Raw genomic sequence first — 23,846 nt, 5'->3', positions numbered from 1 at the left:
GATGTTCCACCTGGCGTGTCTGCCCCAGGGAGGTGTTTTGGCATGTCACTGAACTGGCTTTTGGTGGGAGCTAGGCACCTGGGCGCTGGGGCTGGAAATGCTCCTTGTCCTAGGGCTCAGCCCCTCCAGCCTGGATCTCTTTGGTGTTGTCTGAGGTTGTGCCCTGCTGCTGCAGATTTGCAAACAGGAGCTCTGTGAGCCCTCGCGGTGGCTGGGAGCAGTTATCCCTTCCTTCCAGAGGCGCTCAAATCCAAACTGGTGACTCCAGTTTGGATTGATCCTGGCCTCTGGCCTCCTGGGGAAGCGGGCAGCGCTGGGGCTCGGCAGCATCCCTGCCGCCTGTCACAAGGTCTGGCCGTCAGAGCCGTCCTGCCTGTCATGACATATTCCAGCCGCCTTTCATGCAAACCTCGCCGTTCTGTAAAGTTAATAAACTTGTCATTTGAGCTCTACCCGCCTGCACCAGCCAAGCCATCATCTAAATTTGGGTGATTATGTTCACCCAGGCCAAGTATCAAGTTGTCTGGATCACATGTGCTCCCAGCTGCTATTTAACTCTGAAGCCTCTGGGAGACGCAGCACTTCACTTCCACTGATGAAAGGCTAATGAAGCCAGTTGTTTGTTTTTTGTATTATTATTATTTTTATTATAACTATCTTTTGGACTAGTGTGTTTTGTGTTTTTTTTAAGTTTTTGTCCTGCCAAGTTCCTTATCTCCACAGCCTGTGCTGCTCTCCCAGTGAAGAGCAGCGTAGCACCTGCTTTGATTGCTAAATCTGACCACGATGTTTCTGGTTCTTTCAGCAACCACGGAATTAAGGGACTTTTTTGCCAAAGCCCGAAATGGTTCCGTTCGGCTCATCAAAGTCATCATTGAGGATGGTAAGTCCTGTTTTTCGGTGCTTTGATTTATGCTGTGTTGCTTCTCTACTTCACGTCTCCTTCTTTCCACTTTATGGCTGTAGCTGAACGTGGTGTCGTGGAAGAGGACTCGTGTTTCTGGAGGCCCCGTGGAAGGTTCTGCTGGGGGTTTCTGGAATGCAGCAGCCCAGAACAGACGAGTGGGCACAGAGCAGGGGGGACATGGATGAAGTGCTAGAAGTACAAAATTGGGGTTGCTGTTGATCCTTGCTGGGGGATGCGGTGCTGGTGAGCAGCTTTCAGCAGGCAGAGCCCCATAGCCTCTGCTGGGGTGACGCGGGCACGCTGCCACTGCCCAGCACGGGCCGTGACTTTGCCGTTGGAGCAGCTGTGCATGATGCTGGCGTCTGTGCTCATGAGCCGAGATGGGTGCTGGGCTCTGGATGGCTCTTACTGCCTCTAGACTGAAGTGCTGTGTTGCAGGGAGCCCCGCAATAGGCTGCCGTGGTGACAGGTGCTATAGAAACATGTGCGAAGTGGGTGGCAGCCTCCCAGAGCAGCAGGGGCGTTTGGAGATGGCAGCATTCGGAGCAGCTTGTGCTCCCGTCGGAGGAGGCGGAGGGAGAGCGCCTGAGCGTTCCCCGCCGAGGAGCTGAGCTCAGGAGTGATGCACGGCCCGTTCCACGGCTGTCCCGTCCTCCCTGGAAGAGGGATCCCGAATTAGGCATATGCTTGTCCTTCCCTGAGTGCAGGCAGAGATGGGCAGGAGAAAGTGCCTTGGCCCAGCACCTCGGCTGCCTGGAGCACGGCTGAGCTCCCCGCCCTTGGCCGTGCTGGCAGGCTCTCCCAGCGCTTAAAAGCAGCAATGGGAGATATGGCCACTAAACCCACCCGACTGCAGCACCCGGTTCCTTCTGCTGGCTTCACGTAGCCCAGTTTGCAGGCTGCAGGCTGGTGCAGGCCTGCTTGCGTTTGGCCCGTCGAAAGGTGACTTTAAGTTGCCTCTATATTTATCGAATAAGCAAATGGAACAAAGCACTGATTTAGCATCGCGGCGGGGAACCTGTGGGGTAGGTTTTTCCATAACCTCAGTCTCATACAATTGCATGAATGATTTGTTTCTCGTGTGAATGCGGATGTTAGTGCCCTGCCAAGCTGCTGTCGCTGGCTCCATCGGATGGGGAGTCTGGGCACTGGTGAGTGACGAGCGCTTTGCTTCAGCCGTGCTGGAGCTCGGCAGCCACCGGGACCGTTGGGCTCCCTTCCTCCTGGTGCTTTGGGAGTGCTGCTGCTCCGAACCACGGGAGGGTGTCGGGAGCTTGGCACCGCCAGGCCTTGTGCATGTGTCTGAACCCCAGTGTCTTGCAGGGCAGAGACGATCCCTCTCCTCTGCTCTAGCATGGAGGAGCCCTGATCTGGCAGACAGTCCTAGAGTAAAACCAAGAGTAACCTTGCACCCCAGCCCTGTGAGCACACAGCAGCAAACACAGAGAGACACGTAATCTGTGCCCCCACCTCCAGCACTGAGTGCGCCTGCAGGAGCTGGGGTGGAAGTTGCCTTAAAGGGCCCATTTCAACCTGCAGAGTGGTCTAGGATTTAAGCAGCATAAAGCCTCTTTCAGAAGAGCAGCGTAGCCCTGAATTTGGAGGATCTCTTCACAGTGATTTTGCTCTTTCAGCTGCTTTTCTTTTTGAAAAGAGGGAGTCAGGCTTCTGTTAGGAGAAGCCATGAAGGCTCAGCCTCTAGCTAAGGTGCGAGGACTTACAGTGCTGACCTCAGATTGTGGCTAGTGCTACCAGCAAGAGACTCTTTACCATCAATGGAAACCATATTCCACCGTCTCCGCTCGGGCTGAATGGGAGTGTTTATCTGTGCGATGTGTCATTGTCAGCAGCTGCTTTTTAGACCAGCCGCATTTGGCAGCGTTTTGTGTGTCTGGGTCCAGCTCTCTCCCTCCCTGTCCCCAGCTGCCACTGCCGCCTCCTCCCCAACCTGGACCGGCAGCTGCTCCCAGCCCTGCAGGATCTGTCCGAACATCCCCTGCGGATCGTGTGCAGAATTGCTTGGGTCTCTCCTCATGCAGAGGTGCCCGAGCTGTGCTGCACAGCGCTGGCTCCTGTGCCGCCCCGAACAGCGAGCGGCCCTGCTGAGCGGCTGCAGAGCCGGAGCATCCCGGGGAGGCAGGCGAAAGGAGGCGAGCCAGGAGCACCCCCACACCACACCGGAGAGGGCTTGGCCCGCGAGGAACGAGTCAGTGGTGACGCTGGTGTGACTCAAGCACCTCCCGTCACTTCCCCCGCCACTGCCACCCATGTGACTTGGGGCAAGTCGCCTAGTCCCCCTGTGCCGCGGCTCTTCCTCTGGAGCACAGGGAGAAAAGTGTCATGCAGGAATGAGCCCCCAGGTGACGTCGCAGCTGGACAGACAGGCCTGGGCACGCTGACCCGCGAAGGGAGATGCGCTGAGCCAGCCAGGAGGGCTCACCAGCTGCCGTGCCCCCAGAGGGGACGGAGAAGCGGAGCCTCCAGCCCTGCCGAACACGTTGTGGAGGGGACTTCTGCCCTAAGGGCCATCTGTCTTGGGGCAGGGCTGCGGGGGACAGGGTACAGGCAGGCCGGAGCAAGGGACAGGCGTGCCGTGCAGGCCAGCCCCACTGGGTGTGCTGAACCCCCCCCCCCCCCCCCCCCCAAGAGCAGTAGCACTCACCTAGAAACATCTTGGACTGTGTCCGTAACCTCATTTGGAGGAAGCTTTTGCACAGGTTTATGGTCTGTTTACAGTCCCAAATGCTACCACAGTGCGTGTCAGAGCAAGCAACGCTACGTAGAAGAGGAAGAAGTAAAAGGAGCCTTCTGCATGTTTCGGCAGATGCTCTGGGCATCCCCTGCGTGTCCCCAGGACAACGGCTGCGGACGAGTAATGCTTTTAAAGCAGGCTCTTTACGCTGACGTCGCCCGTGAGTCTGGCTGCGGACTGGTGCTGCTGAGAGAAGCTGAGGTCTGGTGGAGACGGTGCCTGGAGGAGAGCCGTGCTGCGGTCTCCCTTGACCTGCCCGTCTGTTCCCCTGGCTGCTGCTTCCCGCCAGCCACTGCTCCGGCATGAGCAGGTCACGCGTGGCTTCCCAGCTGGGAGCTGCCGCACAGGGAAGCGAGCGAACCCGCAGTGAACCGCTGGCGCTCGTGAAGTCATCCGGCAAAGCTGGCTGCTGCCCTGGGAGGCTTAGCAATGTTTTACGGGCAAGAAAGGGACTTTTGGTACAAAGCTTTCCCTGCTGGGGGTGCGATTCCTGCACACCTGCGGCGGTGGTGTTTGTCTGGGAGCCTTTCAAGCCGTGGCTCAGCCCGCAGCAGTCCGTGAAGCGGTCCCGGGACCACCGGCATGCCTGTGTGTCACCAGGCCTCCAAGCACAGCAGAGGTGTGCATGCAGTGAGCGTTTGTGAGCTGTCGTGCACCACAGATAACGCTGCAGAAGTCTCTTCCCTGCTGCTCTATAGGTACTACGCTGTTTGGAGGGTTTTGTCTTGAAGTGGGAGCTCTGCGACTGAACAGTGAGAAAGGCCCTCATCCAGGGGAGACGGGGCTTGAAGGAGCGGGGGGCTATAAGGGAGCTGGCCCCCTCCTGCCTCGTCGTGCTCCTGGTCCTGTGCTGTTCCCCGGTGTGTGGGAGGCCAGCGCTGCAGGCAGGGCTGCCTTTTACAGGTGTTAGGAGCAAGGGAGCCTGCACACAGCTGAGTGTTGAGCACAGCTCGAGGGCCAGAAACCCTCCCAGCTGCACTTGGGTTTCTCTGTGAGGGGTAGCGGGGCTGCCGGGGCAGAGAGGCAGTGCTTCCATTCATGTGTGGTCTTGCTTCTGGGCTTGGCAGGGCCTGAGGGCTCAGATGCAGCCGCGTCCCACTGCCGTCAGTGTTTTCCAGCAGCAGAGCTCTGTGGAAGTGAAGCATGTCAAAATTGGGTGCGAGTTACCTGTTTCTTCCATCTTACTGATGCTTATGCACACGGAAGTGTCCCTGTGTCCTCAGACCGCAGCAGAAATAGCTGGTGACAGTCTCCGTCGCTAAAGACCCTGGCTTGGTGAAGGCAGTTCCCTTTTCTGATGCTTCCCGGCCTAACAGGAACACCAGCCATCCCGGGTTGTGCACTGAAAAATGCTGCAGTGCCTTTTGCTTTGCTGCATGGGCTAGGGAAGAAAACTTGCCCTGAATGGAGCCTGGTAATTGAGCTGAACTGCAAAGAGGATGGAGGAGGCAGCACGCTAAGAAGCAAGAAGAGCTAAGGAGTGATGCTGGAGATGTTCCTGAGTAGAGCACACTCTGGGGCAGCAGGTACTTGGCTTTTGATCCATGTTGCTCCCTGTCTTCAAAGGGAGCGGAGGTGCTCTCTGCAAGCACCCACTGATGGTGCCTGCTCGCAGCTCCTGTCCGTGCTGGCTTTGAAGAGGACCGATACACTTCAGGAAGTCCTGTTGTTGCTGAAAGGAGAAGTCTGATTTTTTTTTTTTGTTTGTTAGTTTCAAAATGACTTGTATGTCTCCAGAATCTGTTGAGTCTTGAGGTCAGATGTGTAATCCTAGAAGCAGTTCAGCTCCTACTTGTTGGACTTCTTGCAGGACTGAATGCTGGTGTTGGTGGCTGGGTTGGAGTGGCAGAAGTAGGTCCTCCAACCTAGCGAAGATCCAGGTGGTGCAGGTTGCTGGCAACACTGCTGAAGTCTGGTTCCCTCAAGCACTGTGTTTGAGCCCGACTTGCACGCAGCCTGGGAACTGTGAGTTGGAGAGGATCAGCACTGATTTGGAGCAGGAATATGGGAGGGAAGAGTCACCTTGTGCATGGGCTGTTGGGTCACTTAGCAAATGGGGACACCTGCAAGCTGCCAGTGGGTTTGGCCAGGAGAAATTCATTGCAGTCTCTGTGTGAGCCCAGGTCTCGGGATAGAGGAGTATTTTTCCATGGCTGCTTCATGTGTTTTAGGGGTACCTTGACTTTTTATGACTCTTTCTCCAAGCAGTTCTGTTGAAAGTACAGTATTTTTGCACCGTTTTCATGCTGAAAGTGCAGGCTGGGCATGTCTGTGGACCATGTGTGGCATGGCGGTACCTCTCTGCGGCAGGACTGGCAGAACAGCGCTGAGCAAGCTGCTAATTGTCTTGGAGCTTGAAGCCTGTTCTGCTTTTGGCAAGTGTTCCCCCTGTCCAGCGTGCAGGAAAGCTCCCTCGGGTTCATGGTGTCCTGCCGTCAAGAGGCAGGCTTACGTGTGCAGAAACCTCACTGCTGCCCTTTGGGTACCTAGAAATCTCCTGCTGTTCGTGTCCCGTCAAGCGTTCCTTGCAAGAGGATGTGGAGAGAGCAGGGAAAGCTGGACCAAGCTCTCACCGGGGAAAGCTGTCGTGGTAGGTTTGCTCTGAGACTGTGGGAAGACAGCCGCGGAGTGTATGTTTGGAGTTGCTCTGATTTTTGTGCTTTACCTGTAACAGCCCTTGCTGGCACCATGTGTCCTTCATGGACAAATAATTGCAGGTTTTAGCATGTGGCAGTAGATGCCATCACAGGGCTGTGCTGAGGAGGGAAGGTGTCCCCTGCTCTCTGTGAAGGAAATGCCCAGTCTGGTGGTGCCAGAGGATGGGGGTAATTTATCCCAAATGTGGAGTGACAAACACTTTATTCCTCTGTTTGACTCAGCTAAAAAAGTATTTTCTACCCCATGTCACATGAAAGCAGAAGCAGTTTGAAGCGACTTGGGGATAAAGCCAGGCACAAAAATAGTTGTCTGAGCATTCAGCGACTCGTCACCTCTGCCGAAGTGCCCCTCGCATGTCAGTGCCTCTTCGCTCTTGCAACGGGGGCTGTGACCTCCGCATGCATCCTGGAGGAGTCCTGAGCCTGCACGCTCCCTCTCGAGAGTCAGGCGGCAACACGTGCTTTTCTTGGCATCCAAATGTGAGAGGATGTGTCGTGTCGGTTATTTGCTCGGTTTTGGGACCAAATTCTGCAGTCGGAGGTGCCTCCCCCAGCCAGGCTGGCTCCCCTCCGCCGGAGCTTCCCGGCTGCAGCCGAGGGTGTTGGCGTGCCTGACTCAGCCGGGCTTGTTCACCCTCCCGGGAACGGCGTGGGGACGCGCAGCTCTTCCCGCGATCCCGGCTTTGCTGCGGTGGGCTTAGGAAGAGGGGTGGCTTGCAGCTGCTGAGCTGGGAGGGTTAGGAGAGAGTCGCTGCAAACGGTGGTGCTGGCCTTGCACGCTCAGGGCGCGCGTGAGCAGGGCTGGGCCAGACCGTGCCGGGCCAGGAGAGGCCGCGAGCAGGCTGGGCTGGCAGTCGGAAACGTCGGAGTCGCTCGGGAGGCAGTGACCGGAGCAGAGGTTTCTGCTTGTGCTCGCGCTGATGCGTTAACCTCGGCTGCGGAGGCCCCTTCGGTGTGGCTTGCACGCGGTGTGCCCCGCTTCACCCGGAGAAGCTGTGCGAGGCAGCACAGCAGCTATTCAGTGTGGGTGTTTTCTAGCTGGACTATTGCAAGAAATCCTAGATCAGTTTTTCTTCCCCTCACTCTTCTCCTTACGCACCCAGTAATAATCCCTGGAGTGAGTGAAGGTGAGAGGCTTGTCCCTGGCTCAGGGACAGCAGATCTGGGCCAACACTGAGTGCTGGGAAACTCCCTCCTGAAATGCCTTGTCGTACTGACCCTGGCAGTGGTTTATCTGAATTGCCCCGCTCTCCATTCCCTAATCAGGCTTCCTGTGGTTTGTGTTTCTTCTCGGTACTCTCGTGTTCATTTTGCAAGGGTTTTGGAGTAGGTTGGGAATTGGTTTCTTCCAGGCTTCTCCGCAAGGATCACATGCTGCTGTTTCAATGCCTGTCCACCCACAAGCCTGCAGTGCCGGAGCCGTGGGGTCCTCCACGTGGCATGCGACCCCTCTCCTCCGGGAGGACGGGGCAGGCGCGCAGGCACGTCCGCGGCGCGTTCCCATGCTCCCGCGCCGCTCGCTTGGCCCCCGGGCCGCTGTGGGCCATCAGGCAGCGTGCAGAGGCGCTGCTCGGCTTAGCCCGAGGCCGCAGCTTTCTCCCACGGGAAGCCAGCGTCCCACGGAGGGTGAGGGCTTGCTTGGGTCCCGTTCCTGCCGCGTTTTCGGCATCTCCGAGCATCTGCCTCACTGGGGCGTTTCTCCCAGTCTCGGGCTTCCAGCCTTCGTGGACCCCATCGGGGCTGTGGCCTGGGGAAAATCTCCAAAAGATTTTTCCTAAATCTTTTTCTGAGTCATCAAATCTCTCCCCCAACCCTTCTGCATCTAAGGCGGCAGTAAAATACGCTGTTTTGCAGAAACATAGCTGCAGCTTGGCAGCCAGCCTGCCGCCCCTTTCTAGCAGCCGGGCTCGCCCAGCACTGGGCTTCTCCCGAGCGGCTGCTTCTCGCTGGGCCTTTCCCAAGCTTTCGTTCCTGCTTTGGTTTGGCCCTCACAGATCTTTGCGTTTGTATGATGTCTGTGCTAGCGTCTGAATCTGTTAAATCCTGTGGGGTTGGGGGTTTGGTTTTCTTTTTTTTTTTTCCCCCCACACACACTAATAGAGGGAAGGTGCTCGGAAGAGCTGAGACTGGTCTATTTTTGACTCCAGCCACCCGTTCCCAGCCTGGAGGGCAAAATGGGTGCGGGGCAGCGTGTGCCGTAGCCCGGAGCAGGGAGACGCTGCCTCCGGGCACATCCCGCTCCCGTACCCCCCCGGCCGGCGGGAGCCGAGTGCTGCCCGCATGCCTGGGCGCTCTGCTCGGCGTTTGGGGCTCCCAGCCCTGTTTATACTTCTGTGCCAGTGGAAAAAAATATGTTTCAGACACTTGAGACACTACCACGTGTCTGAAATATGTAGGTCACTTCCAGAGACCCTGGTGCTCTCAGCAACCCTGGCACGGGCAGGGCCGGTCGGGGAGGCCAGCCTCGCCGGGGGCCGGGAAGGGCGAGACTGCCTGCCCCGGTGTTGCGGGGGAAACCGGCCGGCGGAGGCCTGCTCTGCCTGCTCACCGGGGTCCCGGGAGGCTGGACAGGCTCTGCTCTTCCCGCTGCCACGGGGTGAGGCAGGAGCGGCGAGTGCCAGCGCCTTTTCCCACGCCTCCCATTGCCCCGGGACAGCAGGTACCACCGCTGCAGGCCTCCAGGAGTGCGTATGGACCGACGTGCGTGCGGACACAAGTGATCTGCAGCTCCAGCTGCCCTGGGCCTCGCTGGCTCTCGCAGCCAGGATGATGTCCGCGGGGATGCGAATGCCCTCCCGCGCAGGAGCACGGCGCCGGCTGCGAGGTGGTGCTGGTCTTGCTGAGCAGCAGTAGCGCGGTTTGTGCTCTGGGGTGTACGAGGAGCTGGTAAGGGGGCCAGGAGAGGTGGTCAGAGCCTTGTGAAATGTCTCTGCCCTCTGGGCCGTGTCCCACAAAACAGAGCTTCGCACACCTTGCAGCCGAGCCAGGGCGCCCGTGTTTGTGGGAAGCCTCCAGTTCTCACGGGCATGGGCTTTGGGTGTCTTCTCTGGTCCTGATACTTCTGAGGTTATGGGGAACCTGATGAGGGTAGCTTTGGCTCATCTTCCCGGCCTGTTCGGCTTTTGCTGTGGGCTCTTTCTTCAGCACCCTGCGTCTAGCCAGACCTGGTTCCCCATGGCACCTTGTGTCCCTGGATTGGCAGAGCTGGAGATGTCCTCTAGCACCAAAGCCGCTCGAGATTCCCTGCTGAAGAACCTTCTGCTGAGGAGCCTGTTGAGGAGGGAGAGGTTGAGGGCCACATGGCTAGAGGGAGCAGCGCAAGAAGGCCACCACATAGCTACTGATGGTCTCTGCCAAGGGGAGACCCCCACAGCGAGGAGCACAAGGCAGGAGGAGGTGGTTGGATAGGCAGTGGTGCATGGAGAGAAAGCCAGACCCTCCGAGGGTGCCGCAGCCCAAACGGGAACAGGCTCCTGGGGAGATGGTGGAGCAGAGCTGGTTGCAGTCACTGAGAGCCGGAGGAACTGCTGTAGGGTGAGAAGCTGAGAGATGCAGCCAGTCCTCTAGCCTCATGCTGGAAACGGGTGGGAAATAAGTGGCATGCAAATAGCAGGTTTCTGCCCTCATCTACAGGCTGGGTTGAACCACAAGCTGCTACCCTGTGCTTAGCAGGTTGTGTCCACGCTGTGATCCTGGAGCAGGGAGCTGCAGCCAAGGAGGGAGCCAGAGTTTGGCTCCAGACCTTGTTCTGGTGCACGCCTTTAACCGCTCTGCGGGCAGACAGGAGGCTGGGCGCTCTTGCCCTCCCTGCCTGCCGTTCCTGAGGTTGCTGAGGCTTTGGCACCGTGTCAGGATTGTCCAGGGCCCATTCCAACCGGCAGTGTCTGCTCATCTAGCTGTTTGCCTGCCGATGAGGCTTTTAATGCAAACAGATGCGAGGGGCCTGTTCAGCTGACGAAAGATGTGGTGATTGCCGGTGGTGCTCTGCATTGATCCGGTCTGCCCCTGAAGGTCACGTGCCTCGTGGCCACGCGTGTGTCTCGCCTCTCGAGGGCCCTGCTCCTGAAGGTCGCGTGCCTGGTGGCCACGCGTGTGTCTCGCCTCTCGAGGGCCCTGCTCCTGAAGGTCGCGTGCCTGGTGGCCACGCGTGTGTCTCGCCTCTCGAGGGCCCTGCTCCTGCTGCACGGCCAGGGCTGGGCCGGTGGACAGGCACAGGCAGAAGCCACAGCTGCTGGTGGGGTTGTTCATGATCCCTCTTCTTGCCGTTGCAGGGGGAGGCAAGGATCCTGCTTTGTTTTGATGCCAGCCCCAGCACCCACTGCTTGGTGGTGGAGGGGCAACTGAGCCGAGGGGCCTGGTGGGATGGAGCCCTGCTGTCCCAGGGCCAGGTCCCAGCGTGACAGCAGTGTTTGCCTGGGGGGTCACAGCATGCCATAGGCTCTGCCGTCACAGCCCTTGTCACCTCCTGGCTTTCCTGGTCCAGCTGGCAGGTCTGGGAGGGAAGAGCAGGACGTATCCCATGCACCGAGCTGGTTCCTCTTCTTGCAGTCTGATTGCCCCTTCGCTCCTCCTTGTGCCTGCATCTGTGCAGGGGCAGCAACAGGGCCCTCTCACGTGCCACACACATCTGACGTGTGGAGGAAAAGGCACCTTTCCCAGCTGCAGGCTGGTGCCACGGGCCTGGTGGCACTGAGCTGGGAGGTCTGGCCTGCTGGCAGTGGAGGAGGTGGAGGGGCATGGTGGTCTGGTGGCCGTGCGCAGCATCCCGGGGGGGAGGATGTGCGGACAACTGCAAAAGGGATGGTGTGCATTGACGGTACCACCAGCGTGGCTCCCGGGACTGCAAGCCAGCCTGGTCACCCGTGAGCACGTGCACACGTGTGTGTGGTTAGAGACTGTACTGCCTTGATCTGTTTTTGTGTGGGATGGCAGAGGCATCAGTCTCAACACCTCAGCCCTGAAGTTACAAGAAGCCCTAGAGAGGCTGGTCTGCAGTCCTGGACCATGAGCCAAGCCTTGCCTTTGTAATGCATCGTGTTTTCTTTCTTCTTCTTCCAGAACAGCTCGTGTTGGGAGCACACAAAGAGCTGTCCCGGCGCTGGGATGCGGACTACGACGCCTTTGTGTTGCCACTGCTGGATGAGCAGCAGCCGTGCTACATCCTGTACCGCCTGGACAGCCAGAACGCCCAGGGCTACGAGTGGCTCTTCATCTCTTGGTCCCCTGACAACTCCCCGGTAAGCTCCGCTCTCTTTGCGCTCCCCTTTCTCCCCTGCGCGGGGCTGGGAGGGAAGAGGGCATCCCCCCGCCTGCCTGGGAGCGAGCGGGAGGACACAGGTGCGTTCACAGGGAAGATCTATCTAGCTGGAGATGGAGAGTGAAGGAGACGTAAGCCAAGTCAGATGGCTGCACTGAGCTGGAGGAGGAGTCTTCACACTCTGTTACTGTACCCTGACAAGAAGTGAAGACCACTTTTGGGATGGGGGAATTTTTTAAGACACAGTAGCAGATAAACCAGAACTTGCCTTGGTGTCCTCTTTGGAGCACTGTGTTTCAAGGTAACTTTCTGCAGGTTTGTTTAGGAAAGCCGGTAGGATGGCTAAGTGCTCCATAGCACTGTTTATTTAGGCTTGTTCCTGAATTAGAGCACTGGGCAAGCACAGATGCTTTATAGCGTGGTCTTGTCCTGCCTGCTGTGAAAGCATACTGCAGGTGCTGGCAGGAGCCTGGCCTGGGATGTAGAGGGGGGAGTGGAATGTGCCAAGAGATCGTCCTCTTAAAAAGGCCGTGCAGGTCTGCTTCCCTCGGAAAAGTGTAACTTCAGACCACCAATGACACCTGGTGGTTGCTGGATGAGTGTTGGTGTTTGTGTAGCATGTAATGGCATCTCTAACATACCTGGTTTAGCTCTAAGTTACCATGAGAGAGGGTTTCCTTGTTCCCTTTCGAAGGTGAGGGAAGGTGACATCTTAACTAAGTTTCAAGTCAGCAGCAGAGCTGGTGCAAAAGGACAAAGTTGTGTCTGATGCTACTTTAAAGAATTTTGGTCATACAGTTCTTCCTTTGGAAAATGCTGTTTTGTTAAAGGCATCTCCATAAAAAAAAAACTTTCAGTGAACCCCAAACTTTGTTATCATGCTAATACATGTACTAGTCTAATGTATATTTAATAAAATGTGTGGGCTCTTATTGCAAAAGAATCTTGTGCCAAAGGACACTTGCAAAAGTTGTTCTCTAACGAACGTTTTAAAGAACAACATTGTACAAGAAGTGCTGAAAGGTGAACAGAAACAAACCATTTTGCCTTGTCAGTGGGAAATTTTTATTTGAAATGTGTTCCCTTGCGACTACTCAGAAAAGAGAAATCTCAGTGCTCTTGTTCCCGTGCTACAGAATTGTTTGCAGGATCCTCTGTGGAGCCAGTTTCCATCCTCTGCACTGCCTGTGCTCGTCTCTGCTTAGTTGATTCAAGGGTGGAAGTCTTCACTAGTATCATCAGTTCTAGCTCTGTTCTGAGGTGGTTTGTCTGGGATGTCCCAAAGAGCTTTGCTGCTTGTAGAAATGCTGGCTTGACTCACGTGGTGCTCTTTGGTAAGGTGGCTGTCTGCTTTTAAGTGCTCCAGAACCTTCTCTTACAGATACCCAAAGTACTGATGAAAAATTTTGTGACAAGCCATTGAAGTGCCAGCGCTCTAAGATGAGCATGCAAAGCACAGAATAAACCTACGTATTGTGGGATTTACCACTTAGATTGAGGACCGAGCATAAGAAGGCTCCGCCGTGTGTGTTTGTGTGTGCACGGTCCTGGAGCTGACACGCTCTCCTGCCTGCTCTGTGACCTCTCTGACTCAGAGCTAAACTAAGCCATCCCCTAAAGCTGGAGATGCTGAGGTTAGAAACAACATCAAAATAGAAACCAGGCAATTGTTTCCAGGTGGCTTACAGGGCAATTTTCTGCAGCATGAGTAGCTAGGGAAAGGTTTCTGCTCAGAGAGGGCACGCACGAGAGAGCCAGGAATCTCAGCATCTAGACAGTTTTGATTTTGGAGTAATTATTAAAAATGGTCTACGCTTAACACATTCTTGAAAAGCGTGGAGATGACTTTGTTCCTTGTTGTGCTACAGAGTTCCTGAAACAAGCCAGTTTCCAGGGATGTCCTGAGTCTTGAATGGCAACGTCAGCTGTGGTTTTAATCGCAAATGAAGGTGGTGGCAGGATAGGCTGTTTGTGCAATCTAGAGCTTGATGGTTTGTTAAGGCAGTCCTGCAGCTATCGGCAGATGAGAAGACAGCTGCTAACACAAGAGATTGTTCCGGAGCAGACGCGATGCTCTCCAACCCGTTGTATTCCTCCTCTCTGACTACTTGCTGTCTCTCTCCTTGCACAGGTCAGGCTGAAGATGCTCTACGCAGCAACCAGAGCCACAGTGAAGAAAGAGTTCGGAGGAGGGCACATAAAGGATGAGATGTTTGGAACGGTTAAGGTATGGCCACAGCTGCCCTGTGAAGTCACGCTCCACTCTCTAGCCTTTTGGATTAAAAGCTGAGCTTCAGGAGCCTGCCCAAGACTCGGTGCTGAGGCCACCTGGGATGCGAGACACGGGCATTAGCAGAGACACCACTGAGGGTTTTGGCTTTGGTGTCCTGGAAGGCTGCTGCCATCTTTTTGTGCAGCGCCTGTGCCCAGGGCAGACATGCCTGGCCAGGTGGACGTCCGCAGGAGGTGGCGCAGAAGGGGCTGCGTTCAGCCTGCGCTCTCCACTGACAGAGGCTGGGTTGGCGGAGGAGGTGGGAGGAAGGCTCCTAAGAGGTCCGGAGAGGTGCTCGTGTTTAGAGGGAGAAGTTCCACGCGGTGGCAGTGTCACTCCAGAAGCGAGTTGCTGCAGAGCCGGGGCAGTGCCGGTTATCTGAGTGGCCTCCCCTATCTAGCGGTAGTTGGTGGGAGGCTCTTTGGTGGAGTGATTGACTCTCACGAGAGGTGGTCAAAGTGCTGGGGCAGGGCTGGGGCACGCGCCCAGCTCACTCTGCCCCTCTGAGAGGCTGGCAGTTGTGGCTTTAAGGTCCACGGCTGCCCAGCCTTAATGCTGGGTTAGCTGCAGCTGGGACTGGTGTTAAGTGTCTGTCTTAGTGAGAAGAGGGCCAGAGCGCAGCCCGGGAGTTCAGATCTGGCCTCGGGGCTGGGGTTGCATCCAGCCGTGCTCCCTTCCAACTCTGCACTGCCAGGTTATCACCGCACAGCCGTGATAACGGGCCCCTGACGCTTCCCCCCGGTCTTTCCCTCTGCCTGCAGGAAGACGTGTCCCTAAGCGGTTACCAAAAGCATGTGTCGTCCTGCTCCGCCCCGGCCCCACTGACCGCAGCTGAACAGGAGCTCCAGCAGATCCGCATCAACGAGGTGGGTGTCCCCTGTCCCTCGGTGAGAAGGGCTCCTGGGAGCCTGCTCGCTGCAGGGCACGTGGCGCCCTGGGACACAGGGCTGGCTCGCAGAGACGGGATTGCTGTGCCCAGTGTGAGCTTTTGGCTGCAGAGATGGTTCATTTCTATCGAGCTCGCTCATGCCTCTCTCCTTTAACCAGTTGTCCTGCTCCTGCTGAGGTGGACTGAGTATCCCACCATAACTCGTGGTCAAATTTCCTGTTTAAAGAGGAATTTTAAGTCTTTTTTTTTTTTTTTCTTTCTTCTTTTTCCTTGCTAGGAGTTGTGCTCAGGTATCTGTTTCACTCACTGTAATTGGCAGTTAGATGGTTGTCTGAGGCCGAAAGCAGACATGCATTCTCTAATCTGCATTAGGTATTAGGGCAAAAGACAGAACTGAGTTTGAATCGGAGGGGAAGGCAGAAGAATTCAGACTTATCTTTTGATTTCAGCGTTGTACTTTCTGCTGCTCTTGCTCTGTAGGTATAAATGAGGGATGCAGTCCCAAAAGAGTCTTCTCCTCAGCCTAAATTTGCAGACTTCTGTGCTGGGAAGTGACATGGGATAGAATGAGGGACAGAGAAAGCTATAACACCACAAGGAAAAATGTAGCCTCCCAGGAGGCATCTCAGTGCAGTTGTGCTAAGCTCTGTGTGGTACTGAGGTGGTACTGAGGCAGTGGACAAGATCAGCTCACTGGGTGGAAAGGCTGCCTGGAAACACTCATACCTGGGGGGGATTTCATGCGGAGGCAGCTGGGTGCTGGGGAGACCAGTCCTCTGTGGAAATGTCCTGGGCTGGCGCTGGGTCTTTGGGGCTCCTGGATGGATCAGGACACGAATGTCTGGGTGACACGAGTTAGTGGCAGAGATGAGGCAGGAGGTCTCCACCTGCCGAAGCGCATCTCTACGGTGCTGCAGCACAGCGCTGAGCTGCTGATCTTCCCCTCCTGTCCCTTCCCCTTGTGCTTTCCCTTCCTGCAGGCCCCTTTGCCTTACAGGTGCTGGCCTTCGCCTTACACATTGGGAAGGGCTAACAGGCTTCCGGCCTCCTTTCCTTGTCCTTTTGCAACAAGGGGCAAGAAGAGCTCCCACCACCCATGAACCTGATCTCTCCAAACTAGATTTTTTCTGCATCCTTTTGGCTTGGTGACCCCTAAAACTTCCTTCATCTGCGGACTCAGACTTGAGAGGTTTATTCCTTGTCCTGCAGAGTCACAGCTGCGTGTGCAGTGGGGGTAAACTCTGCTGCCTGCATGGTGCTGTGTCAGCCAACCCAGCAAGGGGCAGTCTGCACCATAAGGTCTCTGTGTAGTTCTCCCAGCTCTGGTCCTGGAAAGGTTAGGCAGGATTTGCATTGGAGGATGCAGGATGATGCCTGGAGAAGAGCGAGATCTGTGCTGCTGGTGCCCTGTGGCAGTGGGTCTGGCCTCTGCTGCTTTTTCTCTGGCTCCTTTGGGCTCCTGCAGTCACACCTGGGCTGTCCCCTTGGCTGGTCAGTGTTGCAGGATTAAGTGCTTTTCTTGGCTGTGTCTTGCAGGGTAAAGTGGCCCAGGTAAGTGGTGCCTGTGTTGCTTGTTTTCTGGTTGACCTGCTGTGTTCTGCTTCCCCCCCTCCACACTCCTCCTGGGGGGTGGGACTGCATCTGGGAGATGTGACTTCCGAGTGAATGAGCTGCTGAAGTTTTTTTGCTTTGTTTTTATTTTAAAGGTACACTGTCCCCCGTGTAAGCCTGTGCAGCAGGGAATCATCATTTGCATTTAGAGAGAGTAAAATCACTACTGTGCCTGCAGGTTTAAAGGTGTGAAAACCCCAAACAATCAGTTTGCTGAAGGGTCTCTGTGTTGGTCTGAGTGCTACCTCTGCTCTTCCCTTTGCATAGAGCAGGAGGCAGTGGGAATTGCTGCTCTGTTGCTCAGTCCCACACTCAGTTGTCTGGGATGGGGGAAAACTAGTAACTCTGCAATACATGCAATTTGGAGTGAGTTTCTGGGGTGATGCAAAGCAAGTGCTTTGATCAAGAGGGGCTGTGTGAGCATTACCTGACCTGTAGCATCCTGCTTAATACAGTGATGCCTCCTGCTTCAGCATCAGTGTTATTTGGGGGAAAAAGACACTATTGCATCCTTGCATGCGTATACACACTGCGTGCGTTTTACAGAAGCGGTGTGACACTGGCCAGTAACCTTAAAGTGCCTTTATCTCCTTGCAAAACCCCAGACTGTGCTGCTACATGGAGGTACTTGGATTGCAGGCTGGAGTAACTGCACCTGCATTGCCAGTGACGTGATGCTGACATTTATTTTATCTGGTTTATTTGCTCTGTGGAACATAAGCGTTCTTGAATGTGCATTCCTGCCTTCACTCGCTGTCCCCACCCTGCCCAAGCCCCACGTACCGTGGCCATGGCGTCAGAGAGCTGCCACGTGCCGCTTAGCTTAAACTCTCACAGTTTCTTTATTTGTGGGAGCAGATAAAGAGGCCATGCGAGCCGATAGTCCCAGCTGGCAGAGACTCGGAAAGCAGCCTGCTCTCGACAGTTCTGCTTATCTGGCCTTCCTGCCGCTCCAGAATGGTAACTGCACCCCAAGAAGGGTCCTGCACATACCCCTGCATTCAACAAATCGATTAGGATTTTGGAAGTGACACAAGGGACACTGTTTCTTTAAAAGACACTGACTTACAAGCGGTTGAGATGTTGGTGCTTTACTGTGCATGTAACTGCCCCTTGCCTGGAGCTGCTGCTTTCAGTGTGCCTCTGATTTTCCCTTTCTTACGTTTTTGGTGCACGCCTGTCCAAGGTGCTGATCAGTTTTGCAGTTTTCACCCTGAAGGTGGCTGTGTTTGTTGGCTGGCAGAAGTTCCCTGGATCCTCTGTAGATACCAGGCTCACAAGTGTGAGCAGAGGAGGGCTGGGAGGTGAAAGGCATCAGCGGAGCGGGCGGACGGAGCTGCTAGGCGGTGCTGGGCTGGGGCTGGGGGCTGTGCGACCCTGATTTATGTAGCAGCAGAGCAGACTTCTAGGGCGAGACAGGAAGGAATCAAACTGGGACGCACCTCTTCTGGGCGTAAGCAGCCTTTTTTTTTTTTTTTTTTTGACCAGTTTTCAGTTTACATGAGATGTGAAAACATGCTTCTAGGGAAATGATCAGTGTGAGCCTTTCTCCACCTAAAAAAAAAAAAATTGGAAAAAATGTCTGCAACATAACCAAACTGCTCTGCACTGCTCTGGGATTAAAAACAAAACCGATGGGCTGAGTTGGGGAGAGAGCAAAAGTTTCAGTCCAAGTCAGTGCGAGGGACACAGAAGGAAGTTTGCTAAATCCTGGGAATGGGAGTTGTGCAGGGGACTGTGGGAAGCCGACCACGTGGGGCACATGCTGACAAGACTTGCAAGGATCTTTGTCCCAGCTGGGAAGTTGCCCAACCTTTTGTAAAGCACGAGACCTTGAGAGACTTCTGCTGCGTTATCCGGGCTTCTGCTGCAGTTGGAGAATTGCTTGGAGAGAGGTGATGTTGTGTGATACTCTCTTACTTGATTGCTGGGTGAAGGATGGTGGGAGCTCTCAAAAATTTGCCATTTACTTTATGCTTTAAAACACTTTCCAAACAGCCAGAAAACACATCATCAGCTTTAGTGACTTGGAAGTTGTCAGCAGACAGTCTAGAAATGGCTTTTAATTTTGTTCGAGCTACGTTAACGCCCACAAAGGGAAAGTCGGTCTAGAAGCGCTCAACGAGGCGTTGCAGACTCTCGCCGACGTGCGGAGCAGGAGCTGGGCTTGTCGGGCACTGAGAAGCGTGCAGCAGGTCCACGTGGGAGGGGAAGGTGCTTATTAGCCGCTCTGCGATTCCTCACGTCTTGCATCCATGGGCATCGTGGGGGAAACGCAGATTGGAGTTGTGGAACGAGGCAAAAGAATTGAGAAAATACGCCTGCTGTGGCCATAAGCTGCTGCGTGTCCGAAGGGCCTACGGGGAGTGTAGTTTTTAGCTACCGTATGGTGACTTTGTCATTCTTGCCAGAAACCCCCTGAAGGTTTCCCCGGGATGCAGTGAAATGCTTATTAGCTGTCTTCTTTAAAACCAGTGGTGGAAAGGGAGCACCTGTAGCCCTGCCTACAGCACAGCAGCTGAGGCCAACCCCTTGCCAGCAATTGCAGTTACGCTCCCTGATGGCCTCCTGGCCGGGAGTGCAGGGGCTGGGATGCGCTGAGTGTTTTATAGGGAAGCAATGAGCACAAGCTGATGTTCACAGCGAAGCAAGGAACATATGAATGCGGTAGGTATTGCGGCCCAGAAATCATCAGGGCTGTGGGGGGTGTAGCCGGTGTCCCCTATATGTGAGTTTTATCTATGGGCTTCAGGTTGGCAATCGAGTATAGAATTAAAAAAAATATCCAGACGCTAAAGAAAAGGAGATAATATAAAACCTGTACACAATCCTGGAGCCCGCGAGCTGCATTGATGCCAAGGCTGGAGCTGGGGGTTGCACGATGTGGCACACGCTCAGCTGTGTCGTGTGTGTCTGCTGGGTTGTGTGATGGGGAGGCTTTCAATGAGCCAGACGCTCACGCTTACATTTTAACAAGGGAAGGAGTAGAAAATATCCTGGAGGTGATATGTGGCGGAGTTAACGTTGCTAGGACAACCTTCAGTCTCTTGGGATTTTCTGCCTTTAGCATGCTTAGTGTTGAAGCTTTAGCTCTCCATTCGTGCTAATCCTTCCAGCCTCATTTAACTTCCAAGGCATTTAAGGAGGAGAAACATGAGGATCTGGAGGTGTTGTGGTAGTAAATTCTTTGCACCACACCTCTGCTTTTTGCAGGGTATGACCAGGCAAGACGGTGTGCTCTCTGAATGCGTGAATGCTTGCCTTGCCTTTGGTCCCTTGCTCGTGTCCATGGCATCCCATGGGACCACAGAAAAGCAGAGCTTGGAGGTCAGCTCATCCTCTCGTCCACCCTTCTCAGGATGACCCTGGAGCAATTGCTTTCAGAGAGCTGTATGTTTACATACAGCGAAATCCTGGCTAATCCTCCACAAAACTTGGTGTGGAAAAGGCTAAAGACTTGAGCATCTTTTCCCCAAACCTTGTGTGTATGTGACTTGGATGGGAATAGCCCAAAATCAATTGCTGTGACTGCCGTAATTCCATCATCTCCAGATCCTAAAAGCAGCAAACCTCAGGTCTAGGCTTAAACTCCCGAGTCTCCCAGGCTTTGTAACAACCTAAGTGAAGTGCTGGTGGGTCGTACCAGTCGCTGCAGTGGGACATGTCTGTACTGACTTGTACGAGATGCCAGTTGGGGCCCTGCTGTCACAGAGCAGGTCACACTTGCTCCTGGCCAGGCTGCTTGGGAGGCAGGAGCAGGGCTGGGTGCTGGGTGGGCCCTTCTGGCAGGGACCCCTGCTCCCACCCTTACCTTCCTGAGAAGGGGGCAGGAGCTTATCCGTGCACCTCTGCCGCCCGTGGTGTCTCTGGCAGCACCGCGGGGCCGTGGGGCTGGCTCTGGACAGGGCTGTGGAGCCTCTGCCATGGGCTGCTGCTGCTGCCAGAACAGTTTCTCCAGCCCACACAGGAGACAGCTGGGTTGGGATCAGCCAGGGCAAGAGGTAGGCCAGGAACTGGCTCTGCACGGAGACGTCCACGGAGGTGACCAGGGCTGCCCGAGGTGCTGTAGGCCCCAGTGGCTGCGTGCAGAGCTGCCATCTCTCCGTTGTCACCCCTCTGCTCCCTGTGTGTTCCCCAGGCCCCCGGCTTGCACGTGTCCCCCCTCCGAGAGGGGAGCAGGCTCTCCCTCTCAGGCCTCTCTGGTGCTGATGTGTCTTCCATGTATTTTTTGTTGTTATCCCTACCCACGCTCCCAGGACCTGCGTTCCCTGGCCTCCGGCAGAGAGATGGTAGGCCTCCGTCCTCCCCCGCGTGTTCGTTGCTCCCCCCCTCATTTCAGACGAGATTCCCTTTTGGTGCTGCCGCCTTTCCTTGGTCAGGCACTCACGTTTGCAAAGCGCTCCGGCATGGCCGCCCGCCCGTGCCCCGTGCATCGGGGTGGAGCTGATGGTGTCTCTCCTCTCCCCACGCTCCCAGGACTCGTGTTCGCAGGACTCTAGCACGGAGATGGTAGGCTGCCCGCCGGCTAGTTTGCGTGCTCGCCCTGTGCCTGTCCTTCTCTTTCCCGGAGGATTTTGTGCATGTTCTGCTTCACTCGCTCCCGTCTCCCCTCTGAGCAGCCCTCTGGGGAGCGCGGCTAGCCGAGCCCCCCGCTCGCCCCTGGGGAACTGCCAGCCGACTTTGGGATGAGGCATCCGAAAAGGAGCACCAAAGCCCTGAGATCTGTGTCAGATGGAGGGAGAAGGGGGGACTAGAAATCTGGACTGCCTTGCTCCCGGCTCTTTCTGCTCCGGTGAGCTGATGGGGAGGGCTCAGGCTGTCGGCACGGTGCGTGCGGGAGCCCAGCACCTCCCGCACCACTGCAGAGCTCTGGAGTCCCGGCCGGCGCTCAGGGTGGCTGCCCTGGTAGTCCTCCCTCTGCCGCTGATCCTGTGTGTAACCCCTGGGCAAATCCCTGATCTTCCCAGAGCTCCAGTCCTGCCGTGGTTATAACAAGATCTCCCGTTACAAAGCACGGCCATTGAGCGGTGAATCTGTAACTGGAGGCACCACGGGAATGACGCGTGCAGCCTTCGTGGCCCACAGCAGGAGAATCGGACCTCCAGCACTGCCGGCCTGGGACCCCGTATTCGGCACCTTGCAAGGGCTGCTGACCTTTACCTAGCGTAAACCAGACCTCTAGCAAGGCCTGTTTCCATGGCAAATTTCCCTTGTTGCTTCTGGGCCATTTTTAAGATGTGAGCTTAAACACCTCTTGCTGTTTTCTGGGTTTGTTTTTGAGCATGAGTGGATTTTCTTCCCTATCTCCATCAAAAAATGGCTGGACTGTCTTTGCCCAAACCCTCCAAACTAATCCCAAGCAAAACCAAACCACGCTTGTAGCAGAGCCCCAGGGCTGCCCTTGCCAGACTGTTCATTAGTGGGGCAAACCGAGTGCCTGAAGCTTTGCAGATAGGTGGGACTAGCTCTTTGGTCGTCGGTGTGACTCCGTCTCCCTGTATTCTGTGACAGATGGTAGGGGGCTGTTGCTGCTGCCCATCGCTGGTAGAGTCCCCCAGCCCCAAGGAGGTATGCCCTGCCTGCGGTCTGTTGTGCTTTGAGCTCTGTCCTCCCTCTTCACAAGGTCACATCATCCTCCGTGCCGTCTCCTGTCAGGGGGATTGCCTCTGTCCCAAAGGGGGGTGTCCTGCTCGGGACAGAGGCTCCTGGCTGCGGAGAGCACGTGCTTGGGGTGATGTGACTTCCCAGTGGGAAGCACCTGTGACTTCTCTGCTCTGTCACTCTCCATCTTTGAAGTGGGTTTTGGTGTCCTGGAGAGTGGGTTTGCTGACCTAGCTGTAGGCCTGGCTGCTGTATGCTTCCTGCTCATGCAAAGTGGGGCCTCCATCTTCTAGAGTTTGCTTGAAAAGAGTGGCTGGGACCCTTCTGAGCTGTGGATATCTACTTCTGCACTCCAGTGGCGGAGTGGATATCCGTACGCCACAGTTAAACTGACCAATGATGTGCTTGTTTGAAGTCCCTTTTTGCAGGCCCCTTAGAAAGGGCCATGGACCCACAAGGTTGAATGCAGTGATTTAAGGGTTCCCCCCTTCACCCACACATTGCTATTGGAGATATTAAGAGAGGAACATGCATTAGCATTGATTACGATACCCCTCAGCTATCCCACCTTGGGAATTCATGGCAAACACAGTCATGTGCTGAGAAATGTGAATGAAGCCAGTGGGATTTTGAGATGTTCTTTGCTGAGAGCAATTCTGCAGAGGAGGGGAGGGGGGGTCTAAACCTGCAGGGCTGGGAAACACCGGCATGGGGATGCATGGTTGGATCCAGACTACAACTGATTGTTTCCCCAAGAGCAGTGGTACTGTGAGAAACACCACAGTCTTTTTGAATTTTAAATGTTTCTTTCACTGCAAGATGGGTGGCAGATGGCTCCTTGTATGCAGTGCTGCACAGAAACCTTTTGCAGGTTTGAGGTACAGCCATTGCCTCTGCTTGGGGCATCTGAGGCAGTTTTGCCAGGACTCATCTGCTTCCCCCTCCACACCTGCATGTTTTTAAGCTGCCTGGTGTTGATCACGGGGAGCACTGCGAGGTGGCCCAGGCTGCCTGGTCAGGCCGGAGAGGGCTGTGCCTGTACTGTCCCGGTGACCCCAGGACAGATCCCGCAGGAGGGAAGGGATATGGCAGGCCCCAGTGAGGGTGGGCTCTCCATGTGCTGCACCTCCCTGGCGTACGAGGCTGCTGCCTTTGGCTTTGGGCAGAAGGAAATGCCTGGGCTCACCTGGAATACGCTACAGGCCGATGCGGCTGTGGCCCGGTGGAGCTGAGAGGCAGCATGGTTGGTGGGTTTTCCTTTTTGTCCATGCCTACCCCTTGCTGTGTCACCTGTCTCTTCTCTGATGCTCAGGGTGGTTTCTGTCCCCAGGTGAAGACAGAGATCAGCGTGGAGAGCAAGCACCAGACCCTGCAAGGCCTGGCCTTCCCCCTGCAGCTGGATGCTCAGCAAGCTATCCAGGCACTAAAGCAGAAGAGAATCAATTACATCCAGCTGGTAGGTCACTCGTGCAGCTCTTCTGACCCTCCCTGAGAATCCACTGACTGCTGAAATCTCACTCACTTTGCCTTTCCTCATACCTGTGTCGATCAGAAGCTGGATCTGGAGCGGGAAACCATAGACCTGGTGCACACGAGCCCCACGGAGATAGCCGACCTGCCCAAAAGGATCCCCCAGGACTCTGCTCGCTACCATTTCTTCCTGTACAAGCACTCTCACGAGGGGGACTACCTGGAGTCTGTCGGTGAGTCGTGGCTGTACTCTTGTCCCTGTGGTTAGCTCGTTTAGCCTCTCAGCCCTCCCGGAGCTGGTGCTCTGCCCACAGCAGTAGGGACCAGGCAACTGCTCTCCCCTGGAGCACTGCGCTCTCAGGGAACAAGCCATACTGGTGATGCGGATGGTGCTTGGAGGGCCTTGAACTGGTTCCCATTTGCCATCCTC

At 55.6% G+C, this 23,846-nt stretch overlaps 1 protein-coding gene across 2 annotated transcripts in view; it reads left to right on the top strand.

The window, feature by feature from the left end:
* The window catches only part of TWF2 (twinfilin actin binding protein 2), a 42,725-nt gene that overhangs the window by 14,897 nt on the left and 3,982 nt on the right, over positions 1-23,846 (top strand). Inside the window, exons 2-7 of one of the 2 annotated variants that reach the window (XM_064518711.1) lie at positions 806-883; positions 11,375-11,553; positions 13,705-13,800; positions 14,607-14,711; positions 23,277-23,402; positions 23,499-23,649. In XM_064518711.1, the coding sequence (XP_064374781.1) occupies positions 806-883; positions 11,375-11,553; positions 13,705-13,800; positions 14,607-14,711; positions 23,277-23,402; positions 23,499-23,649 (735 nt within the window). The remainder of the gene's footprint in view (positions 1-805; positions 884-11,374; positions 11,554-13,704; positions 13,801-14,606; positions 14,712-23,276; positions 23,403-23,498; positions 23,650-23,846) is intronic. The other variant, XM_064518713.1, reaches the window with a different exon arrangement.

The sequence above is a fragment of the Dromaius novaehollandiae genome, chromosome 12, assembly GCF_036370855.1.
Source record: "Dromaius novaehollandiae isolate bDroNov1 chromosome 12, bDroNov1.hap1, whole genome shotgun sequence".
NCBI lineage: Eukaryota > Metazoa > Chordata > Aves > Casuariiformes > Dromaiidae > Dromaius > Dromaius novaehollandiae.
This window is presented reverse-complemented; position numbering and strand designations above follow the sequence as displayed.